Raw genomic sequence first — 25,992 nt, 5'->3', positions numbered from 1 at the left:
TGTGCCAGGTCGAGTTAATATTTTAGGATTGCACGAGGACACTCAGCCTGCAATGGCAGTGCTGGGTGCATCTGGATGCATGGCCCAGGAGTCTGGCACAATCTGTGCTGCTACCCTTAGGGACCTACCCTTAGTACCCCATGCTCAGGGTAACTAAGTACCATTTACTAGGGACTTATAGTGGTAGCTAAAGGTGTTACCAATTGTGCCAATGCATCACAACCATTTTGGGAAAGAGATCTGGCCCAGGGAACTTGGTTGGCAGGGGCTCTGGCACTGACAACTTTGAGACCACATCAAATAAGAGGCAATAAGAGGGGGCTAACCATGACAAAAGAGGCCTTTTCTAACACCAATATGAATGTGAAGTCAGGATTTACTACTGATTTAAGGGTCTCAATAGTCTGAATTGCACATCTCCATCCCTAGATGTTGCACGTTAGACTGCTAGCTTCTTCTTGTCAAGTATGAGCCACAATATGTCATAAAGAACAGCCCCTTCTAGTTGCCCTTGTCACACTTTTGGGTCCTGTACAAACACACAGTTCACCCAGAACATAAAGCGTCATTTCATCCAATCTGATTTGCTCTGGTAAAAATGAAACATGCAACAAAAAAAACCTAAATGCATTGGTATCACCGATCCACCTGTAAACTGTTTTCAGTATTCCACAGAAACACAAGGTACCACTAGTGCCACAGGATGTTGGACAGAGGTATGAACGGGGCTATGAAACTTTTGCATAGATTAACATTACACATTTCACCGTACAACACAATCGTCACCATGTATTCCTCAATTTAATGAGAGTCAGCACTAAAAAGAGGCACGGTGGAAGAGAGGAGGAGTAGGAAAAGCTGTCTCTCTGCTGTACCCTCTGCCAGACAACCCAAACTGTGTCTCTGCTGCAATAAATTATCCCATCCCCAGCTGCGCACAAGCTGGACAGAAAGCAAGAACCAGATGTCCTGGGTACACGAAGCAGGAATGGCGCGGAAAGTGCTTCTAGGAAAGCGTGAGTTTGCCGAGCATTCTGTACAGGAACATGGTTCCTTTCTTTTTCCCTTATAGTGGCAGGTTTGTTGAAAAATAGCGGCTATCGCGCTCCTCTGTCAATTTCACGGTTAAAAGTTGGAGGGTCTGAACAGGGCAACTCCAGGTAAGTAGATAATCAACCCCCTACGTTTAGATGAAATTTGTCCGCTCCTTAATATAAGCCCCCACGGTGGGTCCTGGAATTGCCACAGGATAAAGTTACCTGTTCCAACTTTGACTTTTTCGGGGGGGGGGGGGGGACTTTTTCGGGGGGGGGGGGGGGGTTTGGATGAGCCATTGATCCTGTGACTGCTTTTTCGAGGGGCTATGTCTTTCAAAAAAAGTACATTAAATATAAGGCTCCCCGTTTTCCATTTTTACTGATTTCTTCAGATAAATACATACCAAAAACATTTATTCTCCTGTCTGTAGCTATGTTTCAATGCAGAAAAATACAAAAAATAGGTTTTCTTTAGGACGGTTTGTTATTACTGTCAATCATAGGTGCTCGATCAGAAGCTGTGCAGATTGAATTGTTTAGGGGAGTTAAAAAGAAATAAATATTTTCTAATGTAGCTTAAAGAATTGCAGTAGTACAGCTGGTCCAACTGTTCTACAATGCAAATGTTTTTAGATGACTGCATTGAACTATAAATGGCTAAAACTCACTGCACATTCAAAAATGAGTATACATTTGTTGGTTAAAAAAGTGTGGCAATATACCCACTGCAGTTTAATGTTTTCACACTAAGCATAGAAAAATAAGGGTAAATACAGTTAAAAATACATATGGATAAATACGGATGGAAATTCCCAACAAATGTCATACAATTGGGAGCCCTAATTATATGTAAAGGCGACACTCCCAGAGGAAGCATATGTACACCTTTCATTTACAAAAACGCAACATCCATGGGTTTTGCCACATTCCCAAATTTACACAAACGTGTAAACCTGGGAATCTGTCAAAACCTTATGCCTCTTCAGGAGAGACATAACGAGAAGAGATATATTTACTTCTCCTCGCTTTTTCCTTCTTCTATGTGTGCTGCCTGAAAGGGCAAAATGTCTCCATGGATTGTTATTGTGCAGGAAAGTGTCTCTTCCTGCACAAAAACAATCCTACGTGCAGTGCAGACACCCTTGTACTATGGCGCTAGGGTGCCTGCATTGGCACTAGGCAGCCAAAAGGGTGCCAGCACAGGGGGAAAGGACAGAAATGCACCGTCTTTTGTAATTACTGTGCATCTCTGCCATTTCCCCGGGCACAGGGCAGAGCAGAAAGGTCACTTCCTTTGCTGCCCTGTGCCACCATTTAAGTATATATGCCCCGCTGTTATTCGGAGCCAGGTCTCCTTAAATAAATGTACACCTATGGTTACATTTTAATGTCTGAACTAACCCTGGAATGTATTAAACTTTCAGGCAACTTGCTGTGTTGTGTTGCGTTGAAAGGGAAAGAGCAGAAAGGCACCATAGCTACTAAGATATGACACACTTTTGCTCTCTTATTGTGCTAGCGCCATGATGCAAGAGTGTTCGGGTTACGGGCGAGGTTGTTTTTGTGCAGGAAGGCTCACCTTCCTGCAGAAAATCAACCCTGAAAGGCATTTTACTCTTTCTTTGCATGCTGCATAATTCAACACATACACAAAGAGGAAGTAACAAAGAGAAGTTAAGTCATTTCTTGTAACCCCTCTCTCAGGTAGGTGCACCGTTTTGCCTCAAACCGAGGTTTACTGCCTTTAGTAAATCTGGGTTTGCATTAAAATACTTTGTTAGGTGCATGAGAACACCCATATATAACGGCTACCTGGTGCAGTACAGCGGAAGGCAGCACAAGGACACTGCCTTGTATTACCTTTTTAACAAAGCCACAGAAGACGGTGCAAACTTGCCCTTGCATGGCTTTGCAAATTACGACTAGCATTTTGAGTGTTGGCTGTGGCAAAAAATGTGGAATAACCATGACACAAAATGATAGTATACACTTCTGACTTTTTCTTTTTGAATTGGAAATTGTTTCCTGGAGCACTCGTAGAAACTATTGCAGTATGGTCGGGACCATTGCTGTAGCTGTTTTGTGGATTCCATTTTCGCATTGGCAAATATACATTTGCATTATTTGCTAATATGAAAATCTTTAACCAAAATACAATTGCAGTAGCTAACCTTTTTCCACGCAGCAAATATTATACTCATTGAGAAATCCCTTTCTCAACTCCCCAACAACCTCCCCATTCCCTTCCTGGATACAGATTTACTCCTGCTCTGCCGGGAAGGAATTTCAAACTATGCCCAGGTTCGAAATCGACATAGAAATTTTGTGAATAAGCACAAACATGGGCTTTGTGGGTTTATACAAACTTCCATGGGGCATTCCTGCCCTGTCATCTCCATAACTCGCCCCTAAGAGCAGACTTAATCACACATACTTGGACCCGTAAATTAATCTTTTCCCAAGTGTAAATTGACATTGGTTCAACTTAGAGGCATACATTGCTTTCAGAACCCGTCCCTCAATGTATTAGTATGCCCCTCAAAGCCAAAATGCATAAAGGAAAATAGAGCGGCTTTATACTCTAGCAATAAAAGTATTTTTGTAAAGCCACAATACTTAGACTTTTGAGGCGATAATTAAATACACTATGCATATCTGAATGAGCACAGGATCCATTGAATTAAAAGAAACTCAATCAGTTGATTCCAATTGCAAAACACTTAACAGAAAAAGAATGTTGACTTTGCATGACATGCATTCACGTAAAATGGCTTGTTGAAAATGGCCTTCTGGAAGTGGATGGGTGTACCCAGCATGCAACGGTGATTCAAGCCAATCATATAGCCGCAAACTAATGTAACTGACCAATGAGCATGAAAGACTGTTGTCTATGGCTTGCATTTTTGAAAGCCCTTCGGACAGTAGGAATTGCTTAATCGCCACTGGAGCATTAAAGCCAACCCTAAAAATCAAATCAAAATTAGCATGTTCTATCAGAAATACAAATGTATGCTTACTTCATATCTATTGTGCATCTGTATTTCGGTGCTTTCCAATGGCATGAGGCCTCGTTTTAACTGATTTTATACCTTCTCAACCCAATGAGTGAGATAAGCTTCAGGCGTATAACTGAATGTAGCACCTCAAATTTAAAATGGTGGTTTACCAAAGTCAGTAATGCAACTTGCAATGCTTCTCAACATCAGCCCTCCATGTTAAGTGAATAACAATGGATGATGTGTTAACAACAACAACCATACGTTTTCAGTGCAAGTAGAAATGAGGTTGCGCAATATTACACTTGTTTCTTACCGTAAACTGCCGTACCTCCCCACTGTCCACCAGTTCATGTTCTTTCTCAGGTGTAATGGCATACGCGAGTTTCTGAAAGAGAACAATATAGATGGCATTAGTGATGACTGAGTAAAATTCATTTCTACTATCTCTTCATAGTGAATATGAGCCGACATTATCGTTCCTCGAAATTACATATTATCAATGGTAGACGACAGAACTCGTCCACTTGCTGGAAACACGCGCTGGTGATGAAAATAGGCTTGGCTTTAATGCACTAACAGACACATGCACAGGCATGCATATACAGGATGTACATGCTTTAGCACATTGATTACAGATCTGTTGACTTTGCCAGTGCTCCTTTTACATTGGAAATTGTGCTGATCTGAAAAAACATACAGACCTGAGTTAAGGTTTTAGTGATTTATGTAGCTCATAAAATGGCATCAGCTGAATCCTCAGCTGCTTTGAGTGTTATCAGGAGTAATTTGCCAGATGGAGTGGCAATGCTTAGGGGGAACTGGACTTAGGCTCACAGGGGGAACACGCTTACCTCCATCTGGGAAATGTGAGACAAAAGCCTTCCCTGCACTCAGTGAAAGTACAAAGTTGTTGCGCCTCTGCTGCATATATGTCTGTGTTAGAGCACTACACTCGTCCACATTTGGGACGATTCACTGTGAGCAGAAACTATTTCCAGCATAAGAATTGCTGGTGGAACCCTTCCGGTTCCAAATTTATACCAGCATAAGGACCACTATGTAGAACTGTGGCTGAGATCTAAGGAGACAAGGAAGAGACCTGTAGAACTCCACATATAGTGGCTGAAGATGTGACTTGGAGGAGCTCCCCGGAATGCCACTGAACAGTTCAGTTACTAACCATCTTGGGTGAAAGATCCTTGGACGAACTCATAGGATAGTGGGTGTTGATCTACAACATGAATGTCAAGCAAAGACCCAGGAGGGCCAACCCCATGCCAGGGTTTAAGGCTATCCACATAAGATACATTTACATACTATTAATGCAAATTTAATGCATTCCCATATTCCATGATTGTAGTGAAACTCTGACATGGATCCAATCATGATGGAGCAAGGTTAAACACACTTGAAACCAAGGAAATAAAGAAGAGCACTGTAGGACCACATGTGACAAATGGACACATGACCACACAATAATTACTTTCACTCAGAAATTACTCTTGCTTTCACATCTGTTTTTTTCAATGCCAGTTTCTACCAGTCTGGCTTTGCTTTGACCTAGTCAAATCCACAGTCACTGTGCATCGTTCTTAATGGCCATTCAGGGACAACCTGATATGTGACTGACTCTGGCAGGAGCCACACACCCCAAGTAAGACCAGGGCCTAAGTTAAGAAAATATTCTCACTGGAGGTAATGCAGAACAATGTGATATTGAAAAGTAGCTAACTGGCAAAACCAGAGCAGAAGGGATTAACCCATTCAATGGGATAGAATACGTGAGACCCAGTTTAGAGGGGCACATGGCAAACAGGGGCTACTGGGCACCAGTCAAGGTGGTTCAAGCCATTATCCACTGGTGTCCGTAAGTACATCCCACTATGACTATACAAACTGGACAAGGACACGCTTTCCGCACTTGATTCTTAGAGATGGCAGTCCAAGGTGTCGCAGAAAGGAAGCGTGGGTTTAAGAGACTCAGACCTCTAGCAACCAAACAACAGATGTAATAATATAAAGTCCTATACAATGCTTCTCTTAATATCGTACACACGGAATTAGGAACTCTACAGGAATGCATTAAAGGGTCTACAGGGTTCTCCAAAGAATAAAAACATCGATGTAATCACAAGTAAAGCTACGGAGCAGAATCACTATGCTGCAGCAAAGGAGCTTCCTAAAAGTTCTCTGACCCGTAGGCCAGTCCATAGCAAACAACTATCCAGTTCTTCTGCAGGATTAACAATGTTTGATAACTCTGTAAGGTAAAAGTTCACGGTCAATGTCTCTCAGGTGTATGGAAAAACAATGTGCGGGTGTGCCGGTGGATGAGGTGTGGGTGGGTTATTGGATGGGACACGGGGTAACCAGTTGCACTCACTGAGACGTATTAGAGCAACCCTGCCTTATTCATTCCACCATCAGCCAGCTGCCACATCAACAGCACCACAAAGTCACCTCCAGCAGCCCGATCCAGAAGTTGCAGTAGAAGGATTTTCTTCATTCAGTCAGTGGCCCTGATGTAATCACTAAAGTGAAACAAAGGTAGAGTCATTTCAAGACATCTGTGTTTTTCTCTATGGCAGTCTCCAAACAGAACAGTCTTTAACTTGCATTTGGCACGGGCAAGTCAGATATTGACCTCTCCTCAGTCAGAATTGACCCTGCAATCAGGCAGTGATTCTGGGAGGCACTGGACATACTGCAAGTCTTCTTGGCACTCCCCTACATTTCTTTTGCTCCCTCTGGGCTGGTCCTCTCACTGGCTCAGCAGCTGGGTTCTCCTCCAAGAGCATGCAGACCCCTGAGGGACAAGGCGCTTCACCCGCTCCTCTCAGCTGGCAGGGTGGTCCCTGGTACACTTCGGCAAGGCTTGCAAAAACCAAGTGATGTCCTCTCACCTTCGGAAGACTGGTTATCAGTGATACTCATCCTGGAACATAACGGCTCTTAAGTGGTGACACTGTTTGTTAGACCTGACAGCCTTAGGGTGGTCAACCCTAACTTTTTGCCTGCCTCCCTCCACTTTTGAGATACTGTTTTTGCTGTTTTGTAGACTCTGCATACTTTACCACTGCCAACCAGTGCTAAAGTGCATATGCTCTCTCTCACTTTAAACATGGCAACATTGGATCACACCCAATCAGAGTATTTAATTTACTTATAAGTCCCTAGTAGAGGGCACTATATGTGCCCAGGGCCTCTAGATTAAAAGCTACTAGTGGGCCTGCAGCACTGATTGTGCCACCCACTTCAGTAGCCCCTTAACCTTGTCTCAGGCCTGCCATTGCAAGGCCTGTGTGTGCAGTTCACTGCCAATTCGACTTTAAAAGTACTTGCCAAGCCTGAACTCCCCTTTTTCTACACGTAAGTCACCTCTAAGGTGTGCCCTAGGTAACCCCTATAGCAGGGTGCTGTGTAGGTAAAAGACAGGACATGTACCTGTGTAGTTTTCATGTCCCTCTAGTGTAAAACTCCTAAATTCATTTTTACACTACTGTGAGGCCTGCTCCCTTCAGAGGCTAACATTGGGGCTGCCCTCATACATTGTTTGAGTGGTAGCTGCTGATCTGAAAGGAGTAGGAAGGTAATATTTAGTATGGCCAGAATGGTAATACAAAATCCTGGTGACTGGTGAAGTTGGATTTAATATTACTATTTTAGAAATGCCATTTTTAGAAAGTGAGCATTTCTCTGCACTTAAATCTTTCTGTGCCTTACAATCCACATCCGGTTGGGTTTAGTTGACAGCTCCTTGTGCATTCACTCAGACACACCCCAAACACAGGATACTCAGCCTCACTTGCACACATCTGCATTTTGAATGGGTCTTCCTGGGATGGGAGGGTGGAGGGTCTGCTCTCACACAAAGGACTTCCACACCCCCTACTGGGACCCTGGCAGACAGGATTGAACTGAAAAGGGACCTGGTCACTTCTAAGCCACTCTCTGAAGTCTCCCCCACTTCAAAGGCACATTTGGTATAAAAACAGGGCCTCTGCCATACCACGTCAGACACTTCCTGGAGAAGAAACCTTAACCAGAACCTGCACCCTGACAAGAAGAACTGCTGGCTGCCTAAAGTACTCACCTCACTGCTTTCTGAAGAGGACTGCTGCCATGCTGTTGCCCTGCTGTCTTGCTGCTTTCTTGCCCTGCTGCAGAAATGCTCTCCAAGGGCTTGGATAGAGCTTGCCCCCTGTTCCCTGAAGTCTCAGAACCAAAAAGTCTTCTCTCCTGCAGCTGAAATTCCTGTGCGGCGAAAATTCGATGCACCGACTGCCAAGAACGATGCACAGCCTGCTCGCAGTGAAAATTTCACCGCACGCCGAGTCCGGAACAACGCAGCCAACTTCACATCAGAAGATCGATGCAGCGCCAGCGACGTGACTGGAACTTCAACGCTCAGCCCTACTGGATCGACGCAAGCCATGCATCGCCTACCGGAATCGATGCAGCTGCTGTGACTTCGCCCCGCAAGCCCAGGATTCCACGCATCGTCCCCAAGACATCTGAAAACCCGCAACCCGAAGAGTATCCAAGTCCGTGCGCCAGGAATCGACGCAACATCTTCCCCACGTGGAAAATAACGACACAAATCTGTGTGCGAAGGGGTGAAACCGACGCACACTCACCGTTTTCCACGCATCTCCTCCTCGGTGGTCCCTTGCGAGGATTTTTCAATGCAAACCAGGTACTTTGCCCTGCAAGAGACACTTGTTGTTTCTAGGAGAACTTAAGACACTTTTTATTGCTTTTACAGTATTCTTTTAACTCTAAAGACACTTGAGATCACTTTCAGTGATATCCCTACATTTGCTTATTTCATCTTTAATCGTTTTGACCTGCATTTATTCAGAGAAATATTATATTTTTCTAAACACTGTGTGGTGTATTTTTGTGGTGTTGTATTGTGGTATTGTATGATTTATTGCACAAATACTTTACACATTGCCTTCTAAGTTAAGACTGACTGCTCAGTGCAAAGCTACCAGAGGGTGGGCACAGGATAATTTGGATTGTGTGTGACTTACCCTGACTAGAGGGAGGGTCCTTGCTTGGACAGGAGGTAACCTGACTACCAACCAAAGACCCCTTTTCTAACACGGTTCAAACTAAAATAAAGGTGGGAAGTGTGAGAGCTACTTTTATATTGTATTTTCAGCTTGAGGAGGATTCAACTCTCTCCATGGTTTGTTTTTCTACTTCATTTTTCTTCCGTAGTGCAGACATGTTCTTTGTGTAAAGCTATGACTCCTTATAGCAGGTAGAGACAGTGCTGAAGTTCTGCACTGCCTTCTCATCAGCCTCCCAGGATGGACCTCTCAAAGAAAAATAAATGATCAAGGTTCTCACTCTAAAAAGCTATCTTTCACAAATAACTGTCTCTTCTGACTCACCCCTATCCTCCCCCATTAACCAAATGGTAGTGCTCAGCAATCCATTGTTAAAAGAGTCACACAAAATTTAAAGGGGCAGTCCTGCCTTCCTCACTCTGCAATTCTTTAACTAGAGTTAACCCTTCCTCCTCAAGAATGCAGGCAATAATCTTCCACAGTTTGGGGGGCTTATTCACATTCTCCATCTTGTTCCATCTAAGACCAGGGGCCATTCAAAATAGATCCCACTGGTTATAGCATACATGCACCTTTACAAAGAACATGAGGTCTTGCTACCATACACCATTAAGGCACACGCACTTAACATTCACACAGGGATAGCCACACACTGTTTGCACTTAAACAGAATTTTACTCAATGGGGCCTGTAGGCATTGTGCTTCTATCACTGAACAGGTAAAAAGGCACGTTCAATTTCTGATCACTAAATACAGGGTATGCTGCCACTACCACTCACTGTACATGGCCAAGGATGTAGGTGGTAGTCTCATACCCACCAAAGGGTATGTCGTAGTTTGGACTCTTGCTCTGAGCAAGACTGCTGGTCTCACGATGACAGTACTTTCGTTTGTAGGTGACTAAGGCGGTCGGCGGTCCCCGCCCGCCAAGCAGTTCCCGCCGAAAGACCGCGGCGGCCATTCCGGCTTTCCCGCTGGGCCGGCGGGCGACCGCCAGAAGACCGCCGGCCGGCCCAGCGGGACAACCCCTTCAACAATGAAGCCGGCTCGGAATGGAGCCGGCGGAGTTGAAGGGGTGCGACGGGTGCAGTGGCACCCGTCGCGATTTTCACTGTCTGCACAGCAGACAGTGAAAATCTTTGTGGGGCCCTGTTAGGGGGCCCCTGCACTGCCCATGCCAGCGGCATGGGCAGTGCAGGGGCCCCCAGGGGCCCCATGGCACCCGTTCCCGCCATCCTGGTTCTGGCAGTGGACACCGCCAGAAACAGGCTGGTGGGAAGGCAGTCGGAATCCCCTTGGCGGTGCTGCAAGCAGCGCCGCCATGGCGGATTCCCTGGGCCAGCGGGAAACCGGCGGGAAACCGCCGGCTCCCCTTTTCTGACCGCGGCTTTACCGCCGCGGTCAGAATCGCCCAGGAAGCACCGCCAGCCTGTTGGCGGTGCTTCCGCCGCCCTCCGCCATGGCGGTCATGGACCGCCAAGGTCAGAATGACCCCATAAGTCTTTTCCCACAACTAGTTGCAACTGTTGTCCAAACCTTACTGGCTCACTAGCAGTACCTCACCAGAAACACAATAGTAAAAGGTGATTTGTGGCAGTCGCTAACGCATGGACTCAAAGTAAGATATCTCAGGGTTGTCGTGGTTAAACGGAAATTACCCTTTTCTCACAGATATATTATGTCTCATACAAACAAAAGGCAATAACACAGATGCAGTGAAGTTATAATAGTTTTTATTTAACATAACTGCAATTTGCGATAAGTTGCATGAACTGCAATGATTAGGATAATGAATATACCAAGCAACAGTATTGTGAAGAAGAGAGTCATTGTTATGAAGACCCCCACCATTTTGCAATATATGAAAGAAATATATATATGTATATATATGCCCTAATACCCTAATGAGAATATGCCTAACCTCCTACCTAAAGGAGAGATGGGTTTGTTAAACCTAATCTGCCAAAGCCGTGTCCATGAGCGGAGGCCCCAATCCTCGTTACCTTGGAATGAGGTCTCTATCTCAGACTCCGCAGGGACACGAAGACTGGGTCAGCATCAAGATGACTGCAGCATCGGTATCAGCGATGGTGGCGATGCCCTCTGGTCGGAATCCCTCTGATTATCTGTCTAAAGTGTGATGTATTTATACAGATCTACAAGGTCTCCTGACGTAGGTGTATTCTAAAACAATAGATAACAGGCATGCTTGGGGCGGCAATTAATATCAACAATCCCTCGAAAGTATAGAGAGGGAAAATCCCTAAGTGTGAACACCTACTGTTTGTTTGTCTTTCGCGCTTGATCTTGACGCCTTGGCGCAGTGACACTGATAATAAACTCATAACAAGTGGCTTAACTATAAACAAGGCAGCCATCTTAGAGGAAATAAATAATTAAAGGAGCTAAGACAGAGCAAGCTAAGTAGGTTAAAAGTCACTAGGTGACGGGGGCACAAGTTTACAAGCCTATGGCTAAGCTAACTCCGGCTATCCCATTAAAACAAACTAGGATTCACTACACCCTCCCCATTGCCGTAACAGGTATGATGAAGGTACAGGAACCCAAAATGCTAAAAAAGCTGCTACTGAACTAAAAAGCCAAAGGCAAAACAAGCCAATAAAAGAAGCTAATAGCAAAAAATCGCTATGTGTGAAAACACTTTAAAAGAAGGCTGTCTAAAAACACATACAGAGATGTTAATATCAACCATGACAAGTACAGCAAACTTTCATTATAATTGCATAATTTGGAATCGGGAATGGTAAACAAATTCATCAAATTATGTGTTATACGCAGGATCTTGAAGAATGTCATCGAAGTCACCAGTCAAGGACCTCAAAAATGAGTCAACATCGTCCGGAGTGAAGTCTAGTGCTGGGCGGACAAACGGATCCACAGAGCAGAAGTGAGCCATATTCACCGGTGCATCCATACTTGCTGCAGTGTCCTCATCCATGTTAGATCTTATAACGGAAGGTTCATGGGTGGCCTCGCGGAGCAACCTTAGTCTCAAGGGGCATGACCGTGTATGAACCCTCATCGGGGACATCAGCAGTACGTGGTCCACAGGAGATGTCGGTGCAACAGCAAGACAGACCATAGGCAGATGCTCAAAGAGACACCATATGCAGCGAAAGACCGGTTGTACACACCAGAGAAGTGGCCAGAATTACAACGACCAGTCAAGCTCCAGTTCCACCAGCAAAGGTGTACCGAAGATCCGAACCATGCGCTCACGGCACAGTGGAGTTGGCAGCAGCGGCTCCATTGCTCTGCGTTGCTGGAAAGAAACAACCACCGCAAATCAGAAGAAATAGCAGTAGTAGTCCGCCAATCAAAGCCAAAATATTTGGAAAGCCACCAAACACACTTGAAAAGAGAGAATGGATGGCCGATGGGATGACTCCAAAGATAGTCTGAAAGATGGACATGAAACCAGACCCGACAGCCTTAAAGAAATGAATAATCCCAGTGGTGCTTGAAGCATTGACTATTCTGGATACCAACTCTCCAAAGTGTTTTGGGAAATCGGTATTTAAAAGGGATTTTATCTCGGCTGATGATCTCGCAATCTGGAGAGCATACGTCTCTTTTGCGAATGTCAAGGCGACCTGTTTTTTAAACAATAGCACCTTTAGTCTACTCAACTTGTCATAGTTCATATTAATTGTATCTATGTGGGGCCACATTTCAGATACTTTTATCTCTCGTGTGGGGGAAAACAAAACATGTCCACAACACGTAACGACCTTCGTGACTGAGATTGCGTAGGCAATTCCAGGTCGCAAGCCGCAGCAGCTTTCATCGTTCAGTAGAACATAACTTCCATTGGAAAGTACATGAAACACTGGACGAATCAAGGGGACGGGAGTACCCTTCAGAAAACAGGCCAAATTCGCGACCCCCGCATTGCAAAGACCGTGAAGAGACACCTGTTTGCATATCATAGAATGACGAACAGCAGTCTCACATTCACTTCCGCTAAGAAAGACCTCCTGTTCACCATTCAGACATCTATAGTCAAAGGGCAACTCCCACTCTTCCTTAAGAAAGCTATCTCCTAGCTGCTCATATCGTCCCACTGCAAGATGTTTCAGGCAGCTCGAGAAACGAAAGGTCGAAATCGGTAAATTAATGATGCCGCGCAAGAGCCAGATAGTTGAAGGACTCTCTGCTACGGTGAAGGGCAACTTATCTAATTTCTCTACTTGAAGCAGGGTGAAACGAGCCTCCCTTTTAGCCATTGTCTCTTGTTCCCTGAAAAAATTTAAAGCAGTGAATAGTTCACTCCCATTAATGTACCTCCAGGGAATGTGGCCATTTTTCAGTGTCTGTAATGTCCAACCCAGCTGCATGATGGAACGCAGCTGTGTTTGCCCATGATATAACCGGGAGAAGTCAGTCTGAGTGATATCAATAGCAGACAACACTATATTTGATAGTGAATAAATCCTGTTGGACAGCGTGTTCATGCCATTGTCTACAACAGCTAATGTTTTTTCCAAATTCTCCTTATCTAGTTGCCTTAAACGTGCAGCAGCCTCAATCTGGGAAAGTTTCCAAATTTCATTGTACATAGCATATAAAAAACATTTAGAGCGTTGTTTCTTAGGACCTAACAGGAAATCCTGCAAGTCTATACTGTCAGAAAGAGTGGTCACGTGTTTTTTAACCGCTGTCAACGTGTTTGTCTGCACCCATTGCTGGCACAGCTTACCCACACTGTATGTTGTAATTATACCTGTATGTTGACCTGATAGAAAGCGAGGGTCAGGCCTGTAAATGGAAAAACCCTCTGAAGAGTTCAAGAAACGCTTTTGACACTCATCAGTGTCGGTGGCACATACCAACCACCCGCCAGGACGGGAAAGTGAAGAATTATAGGTACCAGCCTTAACCACTGCATCTAGCTTGTCTTATGAGACATTAAGAAAGTGTTGCCAATCTTTAAATTTAGTCGGAGTAGGGATACTGGGCGTGTTCAGCTCATTCATTTTTGCTAACCCCAGACAGGATGTCTGCTCAATAGTGTCATTTAAGAAAATCCTTTGCACAGGAATCAGGCATGCTCGAAACAAAGCCACCCTACCCTGTATCTGCCAATCTTGTGTCCCCCATACACTTTTAAAGTCTATAGTCTCTTTCCAATATTCGTATCCCTCAATCGAGAGCCGGGAAATAAAGTGATCTGAATAAATCAATTTCGCATCTGTTAGCAAAAGTTTTCTAATTTGTGCCGGAGTTATTTTAAAATAGTACGACTCTGCTTTCTTTGTATCATGCCCAGAAAAGTATGTACATTTATCACTGTAATACTTTGGACTCCCCACCTGTGGTGTTGAACAGTGTTCCCATTGTGTATAGTTCAAGAGAGGCCTATATCTAGTTGCACAGTGTAGGTAATGATGTCCCCAATTGTTATAGCAGAACATTTCCCCATAATTCATTGTATAAAGGTATACATCATCACTTCCAAAAGTGGAATAGTCCTTCATTTCAGCTAGCATGTAATCAACTGTTTGGACATCCCAATCATCAGAGACAACATTAGGTCTAATAACATCAGACATCGAAATTTTGAACACGTATGGTATTTGAATAATTTCCGTAGGCCCATATATATCAAATGGAACTTTGTCCCACACAATCCCATCAGCAATTGGTATAGCTGTGATATTTACAGGGGACAAATCTCGTCGGGCCTTATGGGAAGAATGATGTGGTGTTAAAATTTCATCAACAGACTCCACAGAGGAGCGATCAGGAATATAGTGACCATTAATCAGCAAAAAGAAAACAGTCACAAAACCAATCCATAAAAATAATGCAATAAATGTCAAACAGAACCATAGATAGTTCCATGGGTAGATCAAATAGTTATTTTTAAGCCATCGATACAGCTTACTAGTCTTTGAAAGTTCGTTAGTCACAGTTGAGGATGAATCCGAAGAAAAACCATCAATGTCTACGAAATAGCCAGAGGAAGTCTCTGCAAACACAGGACCCGCTGAATTTTGAACTACTCGTGGAGGTTCTTGATAGACAACGTCATTAGCCGTGGAAGTGTTTGTATAAAATACAGCCAAATCTTGAAGCGGGGTGGTCACCGAAGATGTGACTGGAACCAACAAAAGTTCATTTTCCGCCCTCCCCATGGTCGAGGAAGTGTCTGGAACAGCAGTTGACATAGTTGCATAGTCAGTAGCAGTGATGTTCATCCTACTATGTAGATGGATGTCCTGTTGGGTAGTGAGAGGGGATCGGGAACCACCCAAGGGACCTCCTGGTCTACTATGAAGAATCGGCCACATGGTGTAATTTGATGTCATCAATGGAGATGAATCTATTCGATTTAGAACCGGACAATGGTGGTGAGATGACAGTCCTGGTGCCTTTTATTCCCAAGACCGGTACAGGTGCTCTGTATGATGGACCGAACTCTTTTTTCACAGCGATCTTCTCACGAAACAGATCCCCAGCGTTAGGAATTCAGCCAGTCGAAGTTTTCACCAATTCCCTTATTCCTAAAGTGGCAGCACTTGCAGATGATTTATCATCACAAAATTGTTGAAGCTCCTGTAAAACAGTGAGACGTTCTTTTATGTCAAATGGTGTTTCTTCTGCCACCATACCAGGGGCATCAAGATCGGGGACATACATAGGTATCCCAAAGAGAACCTCATATGGAGACCTTCCCCCCAAGGACCGTCTTGGCAGATTATTCAGTGCTCTCTGGACCCCATATAGGTGGTGTAACCAACTGCGGCCTGAACCTAATACTCGAGCTGTTAAGGATTGCTTTAGATCACGATTCCACCTCTCCAAGACGGAATTTCCCTCGGGATGGTATGGTGAGGAGTAATGGAGTTCAACACCCATCGTCCCCATGGTGTCCCTGAATGCCTTAGAGCCAAATGCAGGGCCCTGGTCCGAATGGAATGCTGCAACCGCATATGTACAGATAAAGATCAGCAAATCTTTTATAACAGTCTGGGTATCAGCCGACCGCTGTGGCCATACCCACAGGAATCTAGAACAGGAATCCACAGCCACTAAAATGTATTTGTATGCACCATCAGGCTGTAAGGGACCACAATGGTCTAGGTACACACACTGGAGTGGTTTGTCTGACACTAGGAGGGATGTCTGCAGAGGGCGTTTGACATTAGAGCCCTTAATCTGCTGACAAATGTCACAGCAAAGGACATACTGTTTAGTTTGTCTGCATAGACCAGGCCACCAGTATCGTTGTTGTAGAATTGTTATTGTGGCCTGTATACCAGCATGTGCAGAAGCGACACCCTCATGAGCGGCTGTAATCAGCTCTAATCTCTGGTCTTCATTGGGGATCACTCGATCCCCAACCCCAGGAATTGTTGTATAAGCAACATTCTGTGCACTGATATGGTAAGTATAGTTTGTAGGGTAACCCTTCGGAAGGGTCTTGCCTGCAGCCGAAGCTTTAACGGCAATCAGTATTTCATTATCCAACCTCGTCCGAGAACGAGTCACTGCAGCCACAGAAGCTGTAGCTACTGATGCTTTGGCCGCTTCATCAGCCAATGTATTGCCGGCAACGTGTATCCCTACACGTTGGTGTCCCAATGTATGAACTACATGGACACATTGTAGCTTACCCTTAAGATCAGCCACCCTCCCCCACAACATTTTGTGTTTAATGGTGTTCCCTTTAGAATTCCTAAACCCATTCAGTTTCCAATGATTGAGATATTCATTGTATGACTGGACGCAGTAATATGAATCACAGACTATCAAAGTCTGGCTCCCTGCCTCAGCATGTTCGAGTGCAAGGAGAAGAGCCTTAAGCTCAGCCAACTGGGCTGTGCAGTCCCCTAAGGTCTGCGTGTAGCTATTGTGAGGGTGGAAAACTCCATCTTCCATCACTCCGCACACGGCTGCGCAAGCTGCCGAGTATTGATGTTTAGTATCTACAGCCGGTTGTGCTGACCCGTCAGTATAAATGATAGTATTATAACTGTCTAGAGGCAAGATATTAAGAGGAGCGGGGTACTCCTGTTCATACTGGAGAAATTCTTGTGTCTGAAGTCTGGGGTCAAATACATAATCAACATCAGTGACGGTCAGAGACGTTGCCCATTGAATCCAGCGTGGATGTAATGCCTTAGCGTTTGGAACACTTGCTTTAGTGACAGCCTCTAAGGCCGGCACCGGGGATACAACAATAATGCGTTTCCCCTGGGCAAGTGGCCTTTCTTTTATGACGGCCATCCGAACTGCTGTCAGAATCTTTTCTGCAGGTGCAAAACGTTTTTCAGCATTGGAGTATAAGTGTGATTTGTATGCTATCAGCACTGTGTCACCCTCATTAAAGGTGACATAGGTAAACCCAAGGGCACCAGCAATTATTCTGATGACCAAATTTGTCTGATTGCCTCGTGTGTGTAAGTGTTTTGCTTCTAGCATGTCCTGTTGCATGTCCGTAAGGATGTGTGTGTGTTCTATCGTCCATCTTCTGCTTGAAAAATTGGGCTGAATCAAATCATAAAGTGGTTTGATGCGTTCTGCATAATCCGGAATGTATGTTCTGCCAAAACTGAAGAAACCTAGTAATGACTGTAATTTCTTAAGTGTGTTCGGAGGCTGTAATTGAGCACACGTTTCTAGGAAGTGCGGGCCAGGCTCTTCCCCTCGTTCGATAGCTCATATCCCAGGAACAATACACTAGGAAAGGCTATCTTGCTTTTCTTAAAATTAAATTTATAACCGAGGTCTGCAAGTCCCAAAATGATCCGATCGACCCTCGCAAGATGAATGTTGAGGGCGTTGTCAGTGAGATAGATATCATCCACATAGGACAATGCATCGGAATCAAGCTCGTGCAAAATTGATGTCACACGGGCTGAAAACAGTCCTGGGCTAATTTCATAGCCTTGAGGTAAACGACAAAAGCGTTTTTGAGAGCCAAATGAAAATGCACTTAGGTCCCTACTTTCATGTGCTAAATTCTGGCAGAAAAACCCATTGGATATATCCAATGTAGTTTTATATTTTTTACGCACTATATTGTTTATCAGTGCTGTGCTGTGCGAATTTTGTATAGCATATGTGCGTGTATGACTATTCAAGTCTCTATAATCAACCACTATTCTATAAGAATGATCTGGTTTTGCAACGGGAAATAATGGATTATTCATTGCCGATGTACAGGGCTCAAGCACTCCCTGGTACTCAAGTTGTGAGAGTACCTCCGTCACCGGAGCTTTCGCTTCATGTTTAACAGGGTATTGTGGCTGCGGGTGGGATGTAGACCTAACGGGAATAACATGACAAGGAGAGTCCTTGTCCCACCCTACATGATTACGGTATAGTGCAGGTGCCTGCGCTAAAGCCCATTCAGCAGCATAGGCTTTTTTATCTGCTTCTCGAACAAGATCGGAAAAAGAAGGCAAAATTACATCTTCCCCATGTGGGAGCTTGCGGACATGTTCAGGTGGCCAGTCTCTCTCGGCCAACAGGATATCACTAGTAAGTTCATCCCAAAATATTACACTAATAATGCGTTCCACGTCTCCCTCTATCTGAATTGTTAAATCAAAAACCTGATCGGGTGGGAGAACGCAGCCATCCGCTGTCTCAACCGTGATGTAATCGCTAGTTGCTGTCGCGTCCAGATCATCTTTCAGACTCTGGCGACATATCGTGACCTCTGCCGCTCTGTCCAACAGAGTCACAGCCCACTTCTTGTTCCTCAACAGTGTTCTCAATACTACTGGCATTTTTAACTTTCAGTGCTGCCACCTTCTTCTTTTTAAACTGCGGCTTTTGCTGAGGAGTCTTTTCTTCTTTTTTAATGGTAGACTGTGGTGAGTCTTTCTTCTCTTTCACGTATTTCGGACGTCGATGTTGACGGCCCCCTCTCTCGCTACGTTTATCCAGTGCGTCCTGAAAGGAACGAGAGGGACGTGAATCAGTATATCTGTCTGGAGTTCTAATGTTCTCCCTATTTCTGAGATTATACCTCCTTTCGGAGCACTCCGGGTGTGGAGAATCAGCTCTCTTAATTCTCCTGTCTTTGAAATCTTTTTGTTTGTCCCAGCGCTTTTTAGAGCCCTCTTGTGCCTGCTTTGTACCTTCCTTATGGGTGGTACTTGGTAATTCCAATTTTTTGGGTTTGGCTCCCAAACTATCTCGTCCTATACTAGTATAGGTATCGGAAATTATTTTCGGCAGCTGTCTCTCCTTTTCCATATTTGGAGTTTTCCGGAGACGCTGGCGTATTGCCAGTGCCACCGCTTCCCCTTTAATATTACTTAGTATTATTGAGGAGACGGCGTCAAAGTTACGCATCAATTTCATTCCCAGATCCAGGGCCGGTGCAGCCCCATATTCATTTTGTATTTGTTTTAGCACTTCCGGTAAATTGGCAAGTGTCGGGGTACCATGTGTGGTAGTATACACGGCAGCGAAGACTGTACCCCATGTGGCGCAGTCATCCACTGAGGGAACCATCCCAAACGGCAAGCACATCGTGAGCAGTCTATGTTTTTCCTGTGGTCCCGTATGGGGAAACACAGCTTCCAGCTGATTAGTTTTCTGGGCTATCCAGAACGGTATTTTCTACCGTTCCGTGGGCACTTTACCCATAATAGTATGCACTGTTTGTGGATTAATCCCAGTAGCCAATTGATAACCACCAGCTACTGGCGCTGCTGGATTCGCTGGTGTTGCGTTCAACGTTCGCATTATGAATTGAACCAATCGTCTATATAAGGCCACTAATTCATTATATAATAATCGTAAATCTGCGATCGGCATATTCTGTATGCTTGGGTGAGGTGTATATGTGGCAAACATAGGCCATGTAGGTCCCTCATTACCCAAAGGACCTAGCCTCACTCGTCGTAGTACATTTGGTAGGGCGCCTTCAAACCAGTTCTGATGCTCTTGATATGTAAGCGATATTTCATGATACTGGTAAGCTTCGTATCTTACAGGTACGTTCGCAATTTCATATGTGTGAAATGTATGTGTTCTTTGGTCAGCCTCAGGAAAGGTGACCCAACAGTAAAAAGTCTCTGTTTGGTATGCTTCAGTTGCTTCTATAATCAAAGTAACATCCCCGCCCTCTTCTGTAAGGCCATGCGCTAATAAATGTTGTGTGAGTGCATGTCTACCATTCGCAGGAATGTCTACGGTATCAGCCATAGTTGTTTAGGAAACGGAACACCAAATAGGGGAAATCTTTCCTTTTTATGAGTTCCAGCTCGAACAACCTTCAGCTTAGTTAGGTGTTACCTGTTTAGCTGAGGAGGATTCTCCCAAAGACCATGGACGTCTCCGTATAATGGTACTTAGTGTACCCGTTGTCTGTGAGACAGTGATAGTCAGGGTATCCGTAAATTAGTGCCTAAACACCATCATTGGTGGTGCCATGTCATAGTTTGGACTCTTGCCCTGAGCAAGGCTGCTGGTCTCAGGATGACAGTACTTTTGTTTGTAGGTGACTAAGGCGGTCATTCTGACCGCGGCGGGCGGCGGTCGCCTCCCGCAATGCGGTCACCGCCGAATGACCGCCCGCGGTCAAAAGACTGCGGCGGCCATTCCAACTTTCCCGCTGGGCCGGCGGGCGACCGCCAAAAGGTTGCAGTGGCACCCGTCACGATTTTCACTGTCTGCTAAGCAGACAGTGAAAATCTTTGTGTCCCTGTTAGGGGGCCCCTGCACTGCCCATGCCTGTGCCTGTGGCATGGGCATGCAGGGGCCCCCAGGGGCCCCACGACACCCGTTCCCACCATCCTGTTCCTGGCGGTAAGAACCGCCAGAAACAGGGTGGCGGGAAGGGGGTCGGAATCCCCATGGCGGCGCTGCAAGCAGCACCGCCATGGAGGATTCCCTGGCCCAGGGGAAAACCGGCGGAAAAACCGCCGGTTCCCCTTTTCTGACCGCGGCTTTACCGCCGCGGTCAGAATAGCCCAGGAAGCACCGCCAGCCTGTTGGCGTTGCTTCCGCGGTCCCCGGCCCTGGCGGTCATGGACCGCCAGGGTCGGAATGACCCCCTAAGTCTTTTCCCACAACTAGTTGCAACTGTTGTCCAAACCTTACCGGCTCACTGGCAGTACCTCACCAGAAACACAATAGTAAAAGGTGATTTGTGGCAGTCGCTAACGCATGGACTCAAAGTAAGATATCTCAGGGTTGTCGTGGTTAAACGGAAATTACCCTTTTCTCACAGATATATTATGTCTCATACAAACAAAAGGCAATAACACAGATGCAGTGAAGTTATAATAGTCTTTATTTAACATAACTGCAATTTGCGATAAGTTGCATGAACTGCAATGATTAGGATAATGAATATACCAAGCAACAGGATTGTGAAGAAGAGAGTCATTGTTATGAAGACCCCCACCATTTTGCAATATATGAAAGAAATATATATATGTATATATAAGATGGAATATGCCCTAATACCCTAATGAGAATATGCCTAACCTCCTACCTAAAGGAGAGCTGAGTTTGTTAAACCTAATCTGCCAAAGCCGTGCCATGAGAGGAGCCCCCAACCCTCGTTACCTTGGAATGAGGTCTCTATCTCAGACTCCGCAGGGACACGAAGACTGGGTCAGCGTCAAGATGACTGCAGCATCGGTATCAGCGATGGTGGTGATGCCCTCTGGTCGGAATCCCTCTGATTATCTGTCTAAAGTGTGATGTATTTATACAGATCTACAAGGTCTCCTGACGTAGGTGTATTCTAAAACAATAGATAACAGGCATGCTTGGGACGGCAATTAATATCAACAATCCCTCGAAAGTATAGAGAGGGAAAATCCCTAAGTGTGAACACCTACTGTTTGTTTGTCTTTCGCGCTTGATCTTGACGCCTTGGTCAGTGACACTGATAATAAACTCATAACAAGTGGCTTAACAATAAACAAGGCAGCCATCTTAGAGGAAATAAATAATTAAAGGAGCTAAGACAGAGCAAGCTAAGTAGGTTAAAAGTCACTAGGTGACGGGGGCATGAGTTTACAAGCCTATGGCTAAGCTAACTCCTGCTATCCCATTAAAACAAACTAGGATTCACTACAGGTACACTTTTGGCAACCCTCATTCTCTCTGAGCCAGTCTCCTGGCTTCATTTCCGATTTCAGGCTTAGACATGCAGCACACAGTCAGATGTTTGTGTGTTTAGGGGTCAAAATAAATTCAGGATACCAGATTCACTCACAATTGGGTCACAAAAGGCAATGACACACGTCCTTTAACATACAGGGGCATTCCTGTCCAAACTCACTGTGTTCTAAAGTCAAACTGATCCACAAATAAACTATTGCGTGTTCTCAGTCGGACACTGAAGTCAACCAAGAATTATGAGACTAACTATACCTCCAAAGTGAACTTTACAAGATATATGGGGAACTTAAAATCTTAGGAAAAAGAATCAGCTAGCAATGAGGTGAGGCAAGTGAAAATTACACTCAACAAAAAATCCAGAGACACTCATGACTAGAAACACCAACATAATATATCAGCAGAAGAGGTTTAGAGAAGTGAATAAAATGAGGCAATTGCTTGCCTGGCTTTTGAAGGGGAACACGTTTGTATTGCAATATTGGAGCTTGCAGGACAGAGAGGGGAAGTAACAGACTCAAAGACTGAAATAAATGAAATCTTGCAAGACTAGCTACCTCACTTTTACAGGCAGCCAGACAGCAAAAGGAGGGTATTACGGAAAATACAATGGAGGGCATTGGATTACTGTGTTCAATCGATGACCAGTTTTTACTGCTAGCCTGTCCTATCCAAAGAAAGTATTATGGTGGCAGTGTACATAATACAGAAGGGAAGGACCCAAGGGGCAGATGGTTTCCCGTTAGGCTGATATCAGACTATAACCCCAGTTTTAGTGTACAAACTGATTAGACTATTTCAGGACATGCTTGTCATTGGGAAGCTCTAGACTTTGATAAGAGTATCGAACATAGTAATGAGACCAACACAGTAAGTGCAGAACAAAATCTTAGGTTACATGTTTCTTAGGGTTGTGCAAGCATTGACACATACAGAGCAATGTGGTTGTGCACAAACATAGGAGTAAACTGATAATCCTGCAAAGGCCTACAAGTGCCTTGCACAGCCAGGAAAGGGGTGGAACATTCTTATGACCTAGCTATTCCAAATAGAAAAATAGCCTTTGAAACACTTGACTCACCCTACATGCTGTGTGTACTGGACATCATGGGGTGTGGCCATGTATTTTTAGGCTGGATTAAATTTATACACTCTGATCCCAGAGCCAGAGTGAAGTCTTGTCAAGTGAAATCTGATAGCTGGTACATAGAGAGGGGAACTAGGCAGGGCTACCCTCTGTCCTGCTCCTATCTGCATTAGAGATGGAACCATAGAAGTGTTTTCTAGAGTTAGCTTTGTGAGAACAATGCATGTGGGTGTGGGACACCACACATGAGGTCTTGATGTATGAAGATTACATCTTGCTATAGTTATATGAAGCAGTGGTGTTAGTCCCACTTGTTGTGCATGTGTAGACTGTTTTTCAGAGATATTGCAGCTACATGTGAATTATGCAAAGAGTACAGTATTCCCCTTGGGAGATTTAAGTTACTAGATAAAGGGAGACTTCCTGAATTGGAAATTCAGTGGGACCTGATTCACATTTAAGTTTAGTCATGCGAGTGGTGCACACAACATAAGAGCATAATGTAAGGCCAGAATGGGGTGAATTGTACAGGGCTTGAGGATACCTGTGGCCTTTTTGTTATACTCTGCCCTGTCTTTTATGAGTGTTAGCAGCCAAAATGGTCCTCCTGCTGTACTCTTCATAATCTCTGCAGGGAGATATTGATTTGGTGCCAGCACACTTGTTTAAGGAGCTGGGGCACCTACTGAGTCAATTGGTATGGAGAGCAAAAAACGGCAGTGTTGAACTAGACATCAGGAAGAGTTCCTTGAAGGAGAGTGGACTAGGTTTGCCAGACCTAGAGCTGTAGTATATGGCCTTGAAGTTTAAGATTGTGGTCTAGATGACACACCTACCTGTGAGCGAAAGCCTCTTAATGGTAACCAGTGATGAACAAACTTGCAAGAGTTACTTATGATTGTCAGGGAACGTATACCTCTTAAAGTATCCATACATAATAAGGCAGATAGAGTCTGGAAGAGAGTAGTGAATAAAAGTATGAAAATGAGCCCCATTTGCTGTTGCCTTGCAGTTGTTGTTCTTATAGGGGTTCATCAGTTTGTAAGAGACACAGAGGTAAGGCAATAGAGAAATGACGTCTGCTTGATAGCTGGTGACTTATTTCTTACTGGAAGTTCAAATAACATTTGATATAGGACAGATTTGGGTAGAGTTTCCAGAAGTGTCAGAGATAACTGAAACCCTGACACTATTGCTTAGTTTGACATTTGGAGGCTTGGGAGGGGAACTGGGTGGGGAGTAAGTTGGTTACTAACACATTTTCAGCATTGCAGGGAGATAAGGGTGGATCCACTAAGGCTACAGAACGATGGGATGATGACTTCCTAGCGTCCATAACGCCAAACATAGGAAAAGGTCAAATCCTCAAGTGAAATATCCAGCATTCCAGGTTTAAGCTAGTCCAGTTTCATTTCTTACACAGAACGTATTAAATTCTTGTCAAATTGCAGAATTTACCTAGGATGCCCATCAAGTTCTCAATGCAGCCCTAAAAACTATGATGGATTTCTGCATGTGTTATTATCGTTCCCATTTATATACTGTTGTTGGACTCAGGTTCTATTCAAATTTCACCCTATAACATGGTTGCAGGGAATCTCTGCCAAAACCCAAAACAGGGCTTACTAGAGATCATTTCCATCTGCAAGCCTCAAGCCTGGTGAAACAGCGAGACAAGTTTGCCATAATGAGAACTGCCTCAGTCAAATGACATACAGCAATAGATGCAATAATAACTAAGGCCCTGCCGGAAGGGGATGGGAGAGAGACATGACAGAAAGGACGTTAGTAAGGGAGAATCACATGCAGCCCACTAGAGGCGGTGACAAGTTAACCAAAGTGTAGCTGAGTACCCATGATGGTGCAGAAATGATCAAACAACCTGACACCAAACTGCTCTGAGGATGTAGATGTTGGAGTAGCAAAAGCTAACAAGCCAATATGTTAGAGGGCATGCAGAAAGATGACAAGTGAATGAAAAAAACAAGAATGCTTGGAGAATCACTGGGTGGACTGTGAGTGAAGGACAACTGCTTGCCTGGGACAGATTTTCATATACATGGGAACAGGGTTAGGAATGCACAGCTAGCAGAGGAGTCCCCATGCAAAACAAGGGACAATGATAGCTCACTACTATGGAAGAGTGTGAAGACTGAGAGATGGAAAGACTGTCTCCTATGTTCACTAGAAGGATAATAAACTAATATAAGGGGTAAGGATACCGTGAAATATTTCAGTATTTAATTTGTTGCTGAGTGTAAGAATTAGAATGGTTCTGAGAATTAGAATGCTAGAGCTACAGGAGACCGTAGGTGTTGAATGAGTGCCGGGAGACAGATAGACCAAATGCTGCAAGGTGGTTGTGCCGGTATTCACCAGAACTTGAGATTAAAGACATCTAAAAGAATCACTGCAACTGGAGTCCATATCTGTCTTTCTGATGTACATCTTTACAGTCCGAATTTACTAGAATTTTTTTCTTTTTTTTTTCTTATTGTGATGTCAATTAAGTATGCCCTTTCATTGAGTTATTCACACTATTGTGCATCTACTTGAAAACATAAAAAATAATATCTTTATAAAGAAAATGCTATTTGAAGCACAACATATACACAATGACTTTGCAATATTTTGATATTGATGCTCTTGTCTGCATTAAGCATACATTTGT

At 44.4% G+C, this 25,992-nt stretch overlaps 1 protein-coding gene across 1 annotated transcript in view; it reads right to left on the bottom strand.

The window, feature by feature from the left end:
• The window catches only part of SLC6A3 (solute carrier family 6 member 3), a 532,713-nt gene that overhangs the window by 8,594 nt on the left and 498,127 nt on the right, over positions 1–25,992 (bottom strand). The window contains exon 14 of the mRNA XM_069219760.1: positions 4,350–4,421. Within this exon, the coding sequence (XP_069075861.1) occupies positions 4,350–4,421 (72 nt within the window). The remainder of the gene's footprint in view (positions 1–4,349; positions 4,422–25,992) is intronic.

Source organism: Pleurodeles waltl, chromosome 2_2 (genome assembly GCF_031143425.1).
Source record: "Pleurodeles waltl isolate 20211129_DDA chromosome 2_2, aPleWal1.hap1.20221129, whole genome shotgun sequence".
Taxonomy (NCBI): domain Eukaryota; kingdom Metazoa; phylum Chordata; class Amphibia; order Caudata; family Salamandridae; genus Pleurodeles; species Pleurodeles waltl.
Note: the sequence above shows the minus strand (reverse complement) of the source record. Positions and strands in the feature narration are given on the sequence as shown.